A 14,964-nucleotide genomic window follows, 5' to 3' on the forward strand; every position below is an offset into this window, starting at 1 on the left:
GTCTACTACCCTGCACCAATCTTGCTGCATTGTTTTTTGGATATTCTCAGTCTCAATTGCAATAGTTCATGGAATGATATCTAATATGATTTGATCTGCACATGGTATAGCATTTTATATTAAACTGGGAGACTATAGAAATACTTGCTTCTATTCCTCCACACTTGGTGGTGCCTAGGGCATACTGTCACCTCTGTGCTCGGGAGTTACTTCTCCAAGATGATTGTGGAATCATGAGTTACCAGGTATTGACCCTAAGCCTCGCACATTCAAAGCATGTGCTCAGCCCATTGAGCCAGTTTTCTGTTATTTTGTTCATTCCTACCAGTTTAATATTCTTTTATTTTTGTGCCACACCCAGATGCGCACAGGGCTTACTCCTAGCTCTGTGCTGTGGGATCACTTTTCGAGGGGTTCAGGAGTGATACAGTGAGTGGAAATTGAGCCTGGGTCAGCCATGTGCAAGGCAAGTGCTCTGTCCACTGACCTGAACCTAATGTTTTTATTGGCTGTCTTTTAAACACCACAGATTGCTAAAGATCAGTTCCACAGTAGCCTAAGCTTTGGGCCCTCTGTGCATCAAGGGTATGCAGAAAGAGGATTTGGTAAACCCTAAATCAAAGACATCAGGGCTCAGTGTCTGGTGCTGAATGAAATCTATAGATATTTGCATACATTTTTGTAGGGTGACATTTACTGAAACAAAGCAGATATGGACTCCTTTATGTTTCCTTTATATGCATCTTCTGAAAGTGAGCTTTGTGAACACTTTTGGGCCTGCCTATTTCTGGGCAGTGAATGTGTTTCAGCACAAACAATTCTGGATCTCAGAAGCCCCTGGGGTCTTTGTTGGGCAGAGCCTCAGGTCAGTGCAGTGAGTATAAATAGGTCATTGAGGTGCTTGTGCCACACTATACAGCAAACCACACAGGTTGGCAGGCTTCCTTTTGAGGTCTTCAGTATTATCAAATAAGAGCCGGACCTACATCACTCCTGCCATTCAGACTTTGAATCCTATCTAAGTGACCTCACAACTTGAGAGTATTCTTATTCCCTCTCTGTTTCTTTCAACTGGAAGCTATTTGAAACCTGCAGCAAATGCAGGCAATAGAGCTTCAAGGGCTGGATGGAGATTTCCTGGAGGACCCCAGGGATTCTGAGTATATTCTCTGAGATAGGATGGGAGCTGCTCCTATGCCCCATCCACCCTGCCTTTATGTGAGGCCAAACCCTGTAGAGGAGTCCCCTCTTTCTGTGAACATCTTTCTCGGATGTTCTGTCCCCAAGATGTATGACCTACAATCTGAGGCGACAACTGCCTTTTCAGGTTTTATACATTTTATTCATACATTTCTCCAACTTTGAAATGACAAAAGCCCAATTCTATGGTTTCCCATTACACAGCATCCTACAGGTATGTATATTCTACAAAGAATACTATGGAGTTTCTCTTCCTCCCCTGTCACACAAAAGATAGCTGATAGGGCTCCATCAACTTGTACTGTACTGGCAGTGCACAACGTTCTGGTTGCTCCGGTGACAGGGCAAAGGGATCAGGGCAGGAGGGTGTGTGCTAAGGCATGTAAATAGATACACACAGAGAGAAAGAAAACTGGGACATTTACAAAGAATCTGAACCCTTCACCTCCTGGGTGTTGAAGGACACCTCCAGCACAATCGCTCTTGCACGCTAAGGCTTTGCTGTACCCTGCAAATACTTACAATTGGATACGGTGAAATTTACAACACGGTTAACATCGCTCTCTTTTGATCACTGAGACAATACTTCAAAACCTTTTATAAAAAGGCAATTATACATACAGAAAAAAGAACACGTTGAAAAAATTGTATGCAAAACAACCCCAGAACTGAGTTTGGCGACACGCCTGCATTGCATTTCAACCAGATGCTTTGAGGTCTCAGCCTGTGGGGACTGGACATACGCACATCCCTCTCCCTGCCTACTGCCCTCAATGCTGGGAACCTTCCAGGACTCAGCCGAAGACTAGAACCTCTACTGCCCCAATTCCTGTTCTCTGGGAAAGGGAAAGAATAGTTGGGGCTGCTCACTGGGGAGAAATGCCCATTTACACTGCCAAGCACATTTCCTGCCAAGAAGTTGCACTCTGCTAGCTCATAAGATGGTCACCCTCAGGCCTCTCTGGACAATAACTCTGGCACATTTCCCCAGTCACATGTCATGGATGTGATGCCCAAGTGGCCAAGAGTTCCAGGTTTCTGAGCATAAAGAAGGAGTGGCCCTTGGAACCAGAAAGTGTCTCCTGTCTGGTGGCAAAGAACTCGATTTTCTTTTGCTCAGTCCATTTGCACAGGCTCAGGAGAGTGGATGGGAGGGTCAGGTGAGTTGTGGGGTAGGCAATGCCTTAATATTCTACCTGCTGGTGAGCAAAGGCTTTTCTCAGGATGGTGGGACAAATTTCCTCTCAGTGGACTGCCTTGGTCCACTTTCTCTGAGTGGCCAATAAAAGACCAGACAAGAGGGATGTGGCCTGGTAGGCGTGCTCCCTCCCTTTCTTCCACTACTGGAGGCATGTCACAGCAAACCTAGCTCATGACACTGGAAGACTAAGCCTTCCACCAGCTTGACATTTAAGGCATTCCAACAAGTGCTTGAGTATGTTGGGGGCAGAGCAGCAAGCATTCACCGTGAGGGGCATAGCCCTGCAATTTCTAGCTCCCTGCCAGAGAGGAAAGCCTGACTTCCCCAGGTTATAAAGAGGAAATGAGCAACCCACGGGAAGGATTCCTAACGATAGCTTGTAGCCCTTTGCTAAGCTGCTGGGAGAAGCAAAATATCCTTCTAAGAAGAGAATTCATTAATGTGCAGAAGAGCCCAGCCTCAGGGACCTTTACCTATCACATGCTATCATCAGCTTCAGTCTCATAAGCCCTTGGAAAGAGGAGGGGATTAGGCATCTGTGTGCCTTTCTGGAAAAACAATTCCCCATGTCCCCCATGCAGTGGGATAAGAGGAAAGGAGGCTCATGGTGGCAGAGACACTGGGATGAGGATTGTTAGGGGACTTTGGGATGCGGCTCATGGTGGGTCAGCCCTTGCTTCCAGGGAGGCCCTATTTGTTATCAAGGTTATGAAGCAAGAAACCTTCTCACTAGATCTAACAGAAGCACCTGTTGTTGGCTGAAGATTAGATACTTAATAGAGAGAAGAAAAGGACCTTCACATCAGTGGGAGCCACGAGACTTTGCTTTGGGCTTCTTAGCCTTTGGGGGATAGCACACACTCTGGGCACATCTACATTCCAGTGCCACCCCACAAATGGCAGGTCCACTGACAATATTTTGTTAAGGAATGAACTTGAAGTCTTAATGAATAGAAAAGGATGAGAGAATTCAAAACCAATGCAAACCCTCATTTTCAGCTATGAGCTTAGAACCTATATAAGGATCACTAAGTGCAGGCTTGCCTGGGGGTGAGGTGGATCCAGAATGGGAGGGGGGGAATCAGACCACAAAAGGGAACCTGAGCTGAATCCTTCAACTGTAAAGTGTTGGTAATTTTTTTGCAACCTCTTTAGTTTTTCTGCACTTCCCTACAGAAGGGGCCTAAGAGGTGCCTTCTGAATATAGCTAGCAAGAAATAGGTCACTCATTTCTTTTCATGTTTGAGCAATGTATTTGGGCATTTCATGTGGCAGGAGATAGAGTTAATGGTGGCTTCAGAAGGCTACCATATTATTTTCATGAAAACTTCCAGCTGAATCAAATGGACATTTTCCGTTTTAGTGTCCAAATAAAATATGCTGTGTGGACAAAGTAATGTCTGTCTTTTTAGAAAACCAAGACATTCCTTCTTTTTGACAAATACTTCAGCATTATTAGAAGCCACCCCTCTTATTTTGGCTGAGGAAGTGTGGGAAATGAGGGGTTAGTGGAGAGAACCCTCAGGATATGGCTCTTCAATTGATCATTGAAAAGATTTAATCATCTAACCAGGTGCTCTGGTCTGTAAAAAGAAAAACAATGGTTTTAGTGGATGAGATAGAAGCAGTAAAGCAGTTTTGAGCAATTTCCCATGCTTGCTTAGTGGACCTTTGTAATCCTACAGCCAATTTACTCTCTTGTCCAATGTCTTTTCTGCTAGGTCATAAGGACTCTGCTTTGGGGAGGAAACGCTCTAGTGGAATATAAGAGTTGACCTGTTTGTGCAGCCAACAAGACTGTGAGTATAACATTTCACCAGCTGCCTGCAAGAACAGCGCCTGCCCAGACTCTGCGGACAATGTCTCAAGTTCTTAGTGGAGAAGCTGAAAGCCTGCTACTGCTGCTGCTACTGGGGCCATAAACCATCACAATTAGTCTTGCTTTCCTCTTCACCTCAATTCATTTTTCTGAACCTAGCGGATGGCTAAAGACAGGCATCCTTAGTACTCGTGGAGATTTGATCTCCGAGGGCCAGGGAGAACATGGGGGTGCCTACCAGGGTAGCTGTCTTGTTGTGCTTCACTGGAAAAGAGGTAGTGCGGGCACTGTCCCAGAGAAGAGCCCAGCTTGTGGTCTGTACCATCATGGAATGAATTATTTGGTCTTGGTCTCGGCTCAATTTCAACTGTCCCAGGCACAGCCCTCAATGCCTCTTGGAGTTACTGTCTCCATCTGGGTTCTTTCTCTGGTGATTTGGTCACCTTCCTAGGTGGAGGGGAAAGAAGTGGCAATAGAAGCAGTTCACAGAACACCATGTTAGTAAGCTGCAAACTTATCTGGTCATTAGGATGATCTCAAAGAAACCAAACCAGCATCCTGTAGTCAGAGTAAGTGGAAGAGGGACCATGAGGGAGAAAGTAGCTCCAAATGCCTTCTCTGGGACTTCAAGAGAAACTGGCTAGCTCTAGACATGTCCAGCATAGCTGGCCCAGGCACCAAACCAAGAGGCCCTCTAACCAGCACCTCAACCATTAAAGAAGGAAACACAATGGTGTTTTCTCAAGGATCAAAGTTAGCAAGACCACTTCACTCTCTGACAAACCAAAGAGAATATTTCTGCAGAACTTCTGGGAAAGAGATGGAAACTCCTTAGCCTAAATCCTCTGTATAAAGAATGTGACCCCTCAGTACGGAAATGAGATGGTTCATGTCTCTCAAGTGACAAGGAAAGATGAGTTTTCCTGCGCTAAGGGAGATGATAACTAGAGGAAAGTGCTGCCACAGATGACCACCATTCCCTTGGGGCCCAGGGCTACACTGAGCTCTGGGGTTTGAGAGAATGAGGTCCTGCTAATGGTTAGGCTAACCATTTCTGGGGTCTCTGCTGGGTCAGTGAGCATCTAATGGATTTGAAAGTCTAACAGATTATCGGCTTGTGAACCTGAACATATTCTCTGATGAAATGAAGGGCCCCAAGTCATTTAATTCTTGAACACAATAAAGTATATTAAAAAAAATTGGTCAAACTGTCCTGTTAATCATTTTCCAGGAATTTACAGGGCTGTTAGAGATCACTCTTTTGGGATTATTCAGTTTATAGCAAATGCCTAAACTGCTTTCTTCATTGCACAGGATCTTCTCTTAAAATGGGTGCTTTAAAACAATTACATACAGATTAAAAACCCTCATTTCTTTGCTTAATTAAAACGTTAATACTCTCAGACGACACAGATCTGAAATGGTGAAACCAGCAATTCCCCCTCCCACCTTACAACAAATTAAATTGAGACAAAATTACAAACACATTTCACTACATGATTATTATTAATAAAAATCAGTTTCTTTTTTTGTTTTTTTGTTTGTTTTGTTTTTATAAAGTTGCCCGAAATGCAAGGGATGTGCATAGGTTTACAACTTAGTCATATAGCATTTTATTCTCATTCCCCTGGGTGCGCCCCGTGAACGGAATGTACTTTGCTGTAGATTACAGACTGTTTTGTCCAACACAGACACACCGACAGCATAAACGCTCGCGACTGTCCACATGCATTAAGAGTCAAGACCCAACTTCAAATCTCTAAAAGGTTTACAGGGTGCTTCAAAGAGACAGTATCACATTATCTGGATGTTTACAGAAAGGACTTAAAAAAAATACTATCCTAAAAAAAAGAGAGAGAAAGAGAAAAGGCCTTTAAAAATTTATGACTGTTTGGTAATCACTAGACTGATTAATTCAAATAAATAAAGGAAAGAAAGGTCTTCCAATCCATAAAATCAGACTCTAAAAAGAATGTAGTGTTCCACCCCCAGTCAAGGTCACAGAATTATTGTTTATTATTATTAAAATAGATTATAGAAAGCAGCATCTATTTTGTGCAGTTTTTTAGGGGCATTGGAAATAAAAAGCTATGATTTCTAAAAATATAACATTCCAAAGGATTGAATAATACATACATTTAAAGATACATTTTATTAAAGTTTAGGAGAACTGATTAAAAAAGATACTGTCTCTTTAAATTAGTGTGTAATTGTTTTATCTCCTCCTATCTATTCGGACATGACAATAATTATAAATGTAGGCCACACTACAACTAGGTAGTCTCTATGGACCACGACCTGCTGACACAAGGCCGATAACAAAGAGGCTTTTCCATGTATGATGTGACTCCCAGTTAGGCATCAGATATCTGGGGAGAGGCCTAATAGACCCAGGAGACTGGGACCCACTGCGGGGCTGTGCACACGAGCTCAACGGCGTCCTCCAGATGCCTGATTGTCTCATCAATTTCATTGTTGATAATTGTGAGATCGAAGTAGTGTGCATATGTTCTCTGTAGAATATCAGACTCCTTCTGCAGACGTTGGAGCGATTCATCCTAAATAGGAAGGAAATAGATGAAGGGCATGGGAGATGGGGAAGCAAAGAGAAGAGAGAAATCAGTGGGATTCTTTCTGGATGTGCATTTCTGCTCGTCCTACTGTCAGAATCAGTCAAGGCCCAAATGAGGCACACCATGGGGGACCGGGTGGTGTTGGTGGTGGGACATTGGGCCAAGTCTGATTTGTAACAGAAGAGATGGGGGCCTGGGCTGGCAGGCACAGAACTACAGGCAACTGCCACAGTCACGCACCATGTGCTAGGGGACACCACATCAAACTGGACCAACTGGAGAAAACATGCTCCTTAGACACACAAAGGTCCCCGCCAGGTCCATCTAAGCCTGTCTCAAGATCAGCTGGTGATAGAGCCCAAACGGTCCTTCCTTATCCTTCTAAGAAGGTGGGCCTGGTGCAGCCATGGGTCTCTGGTGGTGAGGTTTCAGAGCTCCATCAGCCTTTGCTCACCTTCTATTGACCCCACTTTAGCATAGGCGAGGTCCACTAAGAAGCCCCTGCTATCCATGACAAATTAACATGATTTCCTTTTCTACTTGGAGGTTTAATGTATTCCAAAAATCCAATTATATATAATGCGCCCCTCTCTCAATAACAATGGATGCCAGAGGCATCCAAAAGCTTTCTGGATATTACAAATAATGGATTAAATAAAGTTATTTCCAAGCTACAATAGCAACTGACATCTAATGAATGTCCTCAAATGGTCTGCATTAGAAATGGCCAGAAAAATGTCACTGTTCATAAGTTACCACATTGGGTGGGGGGTGTTGGGCCACACCCCTTAGTGCTCAGGGCTTATTCCTGGCTCTGCATTCAGGAATGCAGTAAGGGTTTGGGAGAACACAGGGGATGTTTTAATAGAACCTATGCAAAGCAGGTTTCCTGCCTCCTATACTATCATTCATGTTTTATGGAAATACACACACACACACACACACACACACACACACACACACACACACACGAAGGAAACGTCTCCTGAACTCTAGGATGTCTGCTGCAGCCAGTCGCTGACCTTCCACTCTCGAAGCACTCCACTGATTTTGAGAACTCTTACCAGAGAGACTATCTAGTATGGGGGATTGGGGCTCCTTAGTTTGTCCTGAAGGTGCAAGTTATTTTGAGATAAGAACTTTTGAAGATTCAGCAGAAAGTCACCTTCAGATAAAATCTTGTTGAACTCTCAACTAAGGAGCTTCAATTTGAAACAAACAAACAAACAAATAAACAAACAAACAAAACCTAAAAAATGAACTCGAACTCAAATGATCCCACCCTCAAAGAGGGAGAGGAGCTTTTGAGTCTTAAAGCTACAGCAGCACAATTAAATATCTGTTTGATTAGTATCTCTCTGCCCAGCTGGAGGGTAAATTTGTGTGCCCTGTCATTTCTTTGCCCAGCATTTGGCCTTGTGTCACATACACAGTAAATGCTTAATAAATGCTGTGCCAAGACCAAGCACTTGGCCAGAGTGCTTGTGCAAGATTTGATGAATATTAAACCTATAATTAAGAGTCAGCATTTCAACTAAGAAATGAGCCTTCTGATTACCCAGAGAGCTCTCTGGGAAAAAAAGATAGGGTTACCCTTAAAGACTTGAGGGCTATTGTGTCCAGGCTGGCTTACAAGACCTTCTTCCCTGGAGCCCATCTGTTAAATTTGTGAAATCCCCTTCATGGGGAGCCAAAGTGAAATAATGACCATCAACAGAATCTATGATGGCCCCATGGTGAGCACAGCCAGGCAACGAACAGCAGCCATGAACTCCATCTTCCCTAGGTTCCCACTTGTCTGGTCCTCTTCTACAGAAATTCCAGAAGGGCATTTTGGATTTTTGGTGCTGATCACTACAGTATTGCTAAGACCTCCAATAATAATCACCTTCAAAGGTCCTACCAATACATTTTTCTCTTGCTTTTAAGAAAACATAGTCTTTTCATGGTGGATTTACTTTACAATAAACAGAATACGTAAGTCCCATTTTAGGAAACATGAATTCTCTCAAGACTTTCTACCAATAGGCTAGGGAACGATTCCTATCACTGTCTTCTCTGGACCAGGAGAAAGTCTGCAGTTTATGGTCTGTGGTTTCCAAAATCCGCTAGCAGAGTTTTTGATTTGCTCAGAAAGTTGTGCTGATAAAAACATTCAGGCGACTGTATGGCTCAAAACATCACAGTTTTAATGCCATTATCTTTGTGGACAAGTAAAGCTCCCTCTCAAGGAACTTGTAAGATGTGAGCAGCTTGTCTATGTGCACATAAGCAATGCTGAACTCAGTGAAAACAAAATGCCTTTATTCTAACAGCAAAAGCAAGGATTTGTGGAAACAGTATGTCTACACTCTAAATCTATAGAAAGAAACAAGACTGCATTTTCACCACCTCCTAGCTGGTACTTACAGACAATTTTCTGCACCAGTTTGGCAGCTATGGAAAATTAGCAAAAGGTAGGAAGACAGGCAAAAAATAAAAACAAAGATGACAATTCAAAATACATGGCAACAAAATGACAAGAGCAAGGAACGTTGTGGAGTCTCAAACATGTCTGTGGATTAAATCACAAGGCAAAGGAGAATTCACAAAGAAATATACCATTTGCAAATGAAATTACAAAAGATAATAACTGAAAATAGGACTAACACAGAAATCACAGTACTAACTTTCCAAAAGGTGCCAATTGACATTTGTAAGGCTTCCTGTTACTGTCCTAATTAGGCCAGGGAACAGAACAAGAGCTATTCCACCTGCAATAGGAAGAGTATTCAGGATAACCTGGTATGGCATCTCCTCAGAAGGAAGGACCCAAATGGCAAAAATCAGAATTTAACAGACACCCACTTAGCTAACCAGCAAGAGAGGGTTGTCTGTCGTAGCCTCTGTGGGTCAGTGCTGCCAGCTCTGTGGCAGTTCCTCACTTGGATGGGACAGATGGTAGGATAGAGCTTAGCTGTAGGTTTTGGAGTTACCAGAACCAGAGAGAAATTCTTATTGGGTTCTATTTTCCAGATACCTATGGGAACCTGGATGACCTGTTCCCTGGCCTAGATCATTATTCCTTCCAGTTCTCTAGCCCTGGGATGCTGCATCTTAGTAGAGGAGTGGGATGGAGAGTGGAACAGGCTTCTGGCCACAAACTGTGTCTAGAAGGAAGGTTTGCATGTCCTAAGGACCACACCTTACTCAACTGCTTAATTCTTTTTTTTTTTAATTTTTTTGAGTTTTTTTTGGTCACACCTGGCAGCGCTCAGGAGTTACTTCTGGCTCTACGTTCAGAAATTGCTCCTGGCAGGCTTGGGGGACCATATGGGATGCCAGAATTCGAACCACCATCCTTCTGCATGCATCCTATCTCCATGCCATCTCTCTGGCCTCGCTTAATTCTTGATACCCAAACAAGGGCCTTCAATCCTGGAAGTTCTGATGACCAGCACTAAAAGCAAAGTTGAGCTTCCCTGAGAGGGACTTGGGTGTTGATCCACACAATTATTGGGGGGAGATGCAAAGCGTGATCCTCACCTCAGTTAATCCTGGAGTAATAGTCGGTGCGGCAATGAAAACAACAAATGGAGCAAACTCTGCAGTCCTCAGGACCTTCAATGCCTGTGTGAGAAACAAAGATGGAGACTTCAAGAAGAAACAAACTCATGCAGCATTGAAATGAGTCTATGAACATCACGAAACTGAAAAAGCCCTTGGCTTAATTATGTTGGCAAGGTATTATGAAATGGACTGGGTTTCATAAAAGAACTTCTATGACTTCTTTTTCTTCCAAAGAACAGGCAATGGCCATCAGTCAATAAAAGTTGACAAACTGGACATTTTCTTTCTCTTATGAATCTCAAGGATCAATCTTTCCTCATAAAAATCAACACTGATTTGTGAGCGAATGTTCATTGAAAAGAGTCTCTTGATGGTAGCTTGGATTTTAAGTTGAACTTAAATATTTTAAGAGGAACTGCACTTTAGGGTAGACTCAGCCCAGCAAACTGATGATTAAGAGTCTAACTCCCCATGTATCCCATACCAATTGCTAACAAGGAGCACAAAACCTGGCTGCTGTGGCTGTGAGGGTGGGAATAATACTATGAGACCACTGTGGAACTCACACGTCAGAGACAATTGGTCACTAAAGGACCTGTACAGCTGTGGGTAATTCTGAAGCCACCAGAAGACACTATGTCAGGGGATAGGGTCTGCCAGGGTCCCTTTTATTTGCCCTGAGGTGGCAGAACCTTCGAAAGGGCAAGCTACCATCTCTTAGGACAGACTTCAGAACTGATGTTGGGGCACAGAGAAGGGAGTTGTGGGAGTTAGTTCTGGCAAAGAGTAACTGCTTTAGCTCCTACTCTACAAGGCTGTGGCTTTCCCAGGAGTATCCCCTCCATGGATGAAGCCTAACCTCTACTGACAAGTTTCACAGGTGTCAGCCATGTAATGAAGGCATGGACATTAGGGCTAGTGGTCTCTGTGACAAGAATCAGTCCCCTTATTACTTTCTTTTTTTTCCCTTGTTACTTTCTAAATGGCCTTTCCACTTGCTTGTTTTGCCCTATTTCTGTTCCTCCTCCTTTGGTCCCTGGATGAGAATGGAGACAATTAGACTGTTGCTAGGTCTTCAGTCATGCTCTTCTCATCCACATTGAGCCTTGCAATTAGAATCATCTTTCAAATTGCAGATCCCATCCTGCTTTCCCTCTGCTCTGAACCTGGAACAGAAGAGACACTCCTCAGTCTAACTCAGGAGCTGTCCTTACAGACCACATGCTCCCCTCTTCCCCTTCTCAGGGACTCAATAAACAGGCTCTCACTTTTCTCATGGGCCATGGCTTTGGGCTACCTAGACTTTTCTGACCGCTACCTCTCTCCTTCTGCATGCATTTCCCATTCCCTTATCCCACTCACTCCTCTTCCCCCCTCTTGCTTGGTTAAATGAGCCTTCAGGACTCAGAAATAATATTCTGGTCTGTGGAAGGTCCATTGTTGAATAAGTGCACAGAGAATATTCCACTGGAAATGCCAGTGTCCCACAGGATCGTGGAGGTCAGGTTCCTGAGTGGGGTTTCTGGGATCATTCTCAAGCCCAAAGACCCTGTCTTTCTACAGAATGAAAATGGCAATGCAGGTCACATTCAGCTATGTTCATGACTTACTCCTGGCTCTCTGCTCAGTGATCACTCCTGGAAGTGCTTCAGGAACCCTATTGGGTGCTGGGAATTGAACCTGAATAGATCACATGCAAGGCAAGCATACTACTTGCTGTACTATCTCTCCAGCCCTTCTCATTCTTTTCAAGGCTGGTTCAACTAGAAGGTACCATGGCTTTCTTAGTGGAAGGACCTATCTGGGCCTCTGTGATGACCCAGGTAGGGAAGAGGCAAACTGGATGAAAGTTATAAGTTTCTTGTTTGCTTTCAAGGTTCATTTTTTTCTTGGGATATGTTTCTGAATGTTCTTTCCAGTGTATCCTTGTAAGGTAAAGGAGCTTCTTGGCTTTGCTGCTCCCAACAAAATGCTTTCCTTGTTAAGGTTATGGGCTCAGCTTTCCCCTGGTGAGAGAGTGCTTTAAGTTCCTGGGGTATCATCTTAGAAATAGGTTAATTGGCAATTTTCTTTGCCAATCCTCTTGTGACTGAAGATTTAAGCAAGGAAGAAACATCTTGGAAAATTCCAGATATAACTCAATTGAACTTAACAAGGATCTTAACTTAGAAGTACCCTTTTGGTTAATATTATCTTGGACCTTTCTTTTCTGTCAGGATCTTCACTTAGAAATGTCCTTTTTGTCAATATTATCTTGGGCCTTTCTCCTCTGTCTTTCCTGTGTTTGTACATCAGATAATGAAAGAGTCAGTAGAGACATATGACTTTCTCATTACCCCAACATCCACCCACAGCCAGATGCTGAGTGACTGATGAGGAAAAAACCCAAATGCCCCATTCCTATCACCACTTCCATCACTAAAGATATTCCAGGTGTCAGATGGAAGGCCACACAATGCTGGATGGAGCCCACAGATGAAGGGGAGAATGACACCCCAGGCATGAAATGGTCTTTTCTCCGCTCAGTGACTGAAGTCTGATAAGCCACTCAATTCTTGGACTATTTGAAATTCTAGCCTGGTATTTGAATTGATAACACCAAAAAACCACACTCATTAGAAAATATCAGCCCTCTACAGATAACCTGTTCCCTTACTGTACACACACCCTTAGTTCTTTATTCGTAAAGACATGGAAGCTGCCAATAAAGATGGCACTCATTCTACTATCCAAGGCCTTTAGCATCTAGACATGAGGCTAGGGCCTTTCACTCTTTTTTTTGATTTTTGGGCCACACCTGGTGGTGCTCAGGGGTTACTCCTGGCTGTCTGTTCAGAAATAGCTCTTGGCAGGCATGGGGGACCATATGGGACACCGAGATTTGAACCTTTGGTCCTGGATCGGCTGCTTGCAAGGCAAACGCCGCTGGCCTTTCTGGCTTATTTCTATTAGGTCAGAATTGTGTGATCCAAAACATTCTTTCTGTTCTGCTTGCCAGGAATTTCTGAGCCAAATTGAATGTTTTTCTAGTCACTATGGCAGCCTCTGTAGTTAGCATATTTGCTTCCACCACTTTTTCAAGGCTTATGATTTTCCATTTCTATCTGGCATTATTAAATTTTCAAAAGTTATAAGATGCACCAAATCCTGGCAAACATCTTGTTTAATCATGCTCAGAGCTTGTACAGAGGCACCAAACATTTCCCTAGTGGTTCTTAAAGGTCTCATCCCTCATACTTTGCTCTAGCAATGGGTATCAAATGAGTATCATTTTTTGATGTGGGGTTAGCTTCCCTATTGCTCAGGGTTATTTCAGGGACATGAAATGAAATTGCTTCACAAGAATTCTCCATCAACCTGTTAATAGGGGTTTTTTTTGGTCACACCTGGTGATGCTCAGGGGCTACTCCTGTCTCTGCACTCAAGAATTACTCCTTATAGTGCTCAGGGGACCACATGTGGTGAGGGATTGTACCCTAGTTAGCTGTGTGCAAGGTGATTTCTGAACCATCTTCCTTTTTCACTTAAGATGAGATACAGATTTGTGAAGATTTATAGGCAAATATTAGAGAAGACTATCTCAAAAGAAAACTAAAATATTGGTTAAATTCAGGGGCTGTAGGAAAAAGTACAGGGGTTAAGGCACTTTCCTTGCATGTAATGAATCCCAGTTCAATCCCTATCATCGTAGGACCCCCCCTGAGCACTGTAAGGAGTGATCCTGAACACAGAGCCAAGATTAAGATCTGAACCCTGCCTGGCATGGCTGGACAACTCTTCTGAAAAAAAAAAAACTGGATTCAAAACAGCAAAGTATCATTAATGAAACATTTAAAGTTAACTTTTAATATTCCTTTGTGGAGAGAAATGGATTTATGGTTCATCTCTCATCTTGAGACTATTCTCAAGGCATTAAGCACTTATGGTTTTCAGATTAGAAAAGACAAGGGCAACATCTGAGCCACTACATATAAAAATCTAAGGGTTAAGGAAGACAACAGGGACTGTAGAGACAATCTTAGGAGGACAACTGCTTTTTATAAACAGCCTTTCAGTTCAGAACCTAGCTCCTGCTTCAGAACACAGAATCCTAGTAAGACTACATTTTTATCTCCCTCTATGGGAAAAGCAAACCCTAAATAAGTGATCATCATTAAGTTTTTAATGGAGCAAATGGATAAAGCCGCATAAAATTAACATCTATTCTAGAACAACCACCACTGTAATTTTTGATTACGCACTAGAACTATTGCAGGTTCAGTTCTACGGACAGATTATTATTTTTTAAAGCACTGGCTTTATTTCAATGAAAAAGAAGTTCTATCACTTCTCTTCTCATGTTTGGCTCCCTCTGATTGATTCCGGAATAAGAAGGCAATTCCAAAGATTTGGACTGCATTACTATATACAGGATGAACCAGTGGCAGGATTCCCAGAGTCAACTCTTCTGGGATGGTGCAATGGAAGGAGACTGGGACTTAATGCGAAGAAATAAAATTCAAAACAAAACAAAAAGATTCACACCAACACTGTTTGAATTCAGACTTCACTTTTTTTGCCACACCTGGTAGTGTTCAGGGGTTTATAATTATAATTCCTGGCTCTATGCTAAGGAATTACTC

The 14,964-nt window shown here is 43.0% G+C and overlaps 1 protein-coding gene across 14 annotated transcripts in view; it reads right to left on the bottom strand.

Annotated features, from left to right (window-relative positions):
* Positions 1 to 1,320: 1,320 nt before the first annotated feature.
* CASK (calcium/calmodulin dependent serine protein kinase) overlaps positions 1,321 to 14,964 on the bottom strand; it is a 515,778-nt gene continuing 502,134 nt past the window's right edge. For all 14 annotated transcript variants that reach the window (XM_049767194.1, XM_049767195.1, XM_049767192.1 and 11 more), the window contains 2 exons: positions 10,319 to 10,402; positions 1,321 to 6,778 (listed from right to left, as the gene is read on the bottom strand). In XM_049767194.1, the coding sequence (XP_049623151.1) occupies positions 6,602 to 6,778; positions 10,319 to 10,402 (261 nt within the window). In that variant the 3' untranslated portion in view covers positions 1,321 to 6,601. The remainder of the gene's footprint in view (positions 6,779 to 10,318; positions 10,403 to 14,964) is intronic.

The sequence above is a fragment of the Suncus etruscus genome, chromosome X (assembly GCF_024139225.1).
Source record: "Suncus etruscus isolate mSunEtr1 chromosome X, mSunEtr1.pri.cur, whole genome shotgun sequence".
Taxonomy (NCBI): domain Eukaryota; kingdom Metazoa; phylum Chordata; class Mammalia; order Eulipotyphla; family Soricidae; genus Suncus; species Suncus etruscus.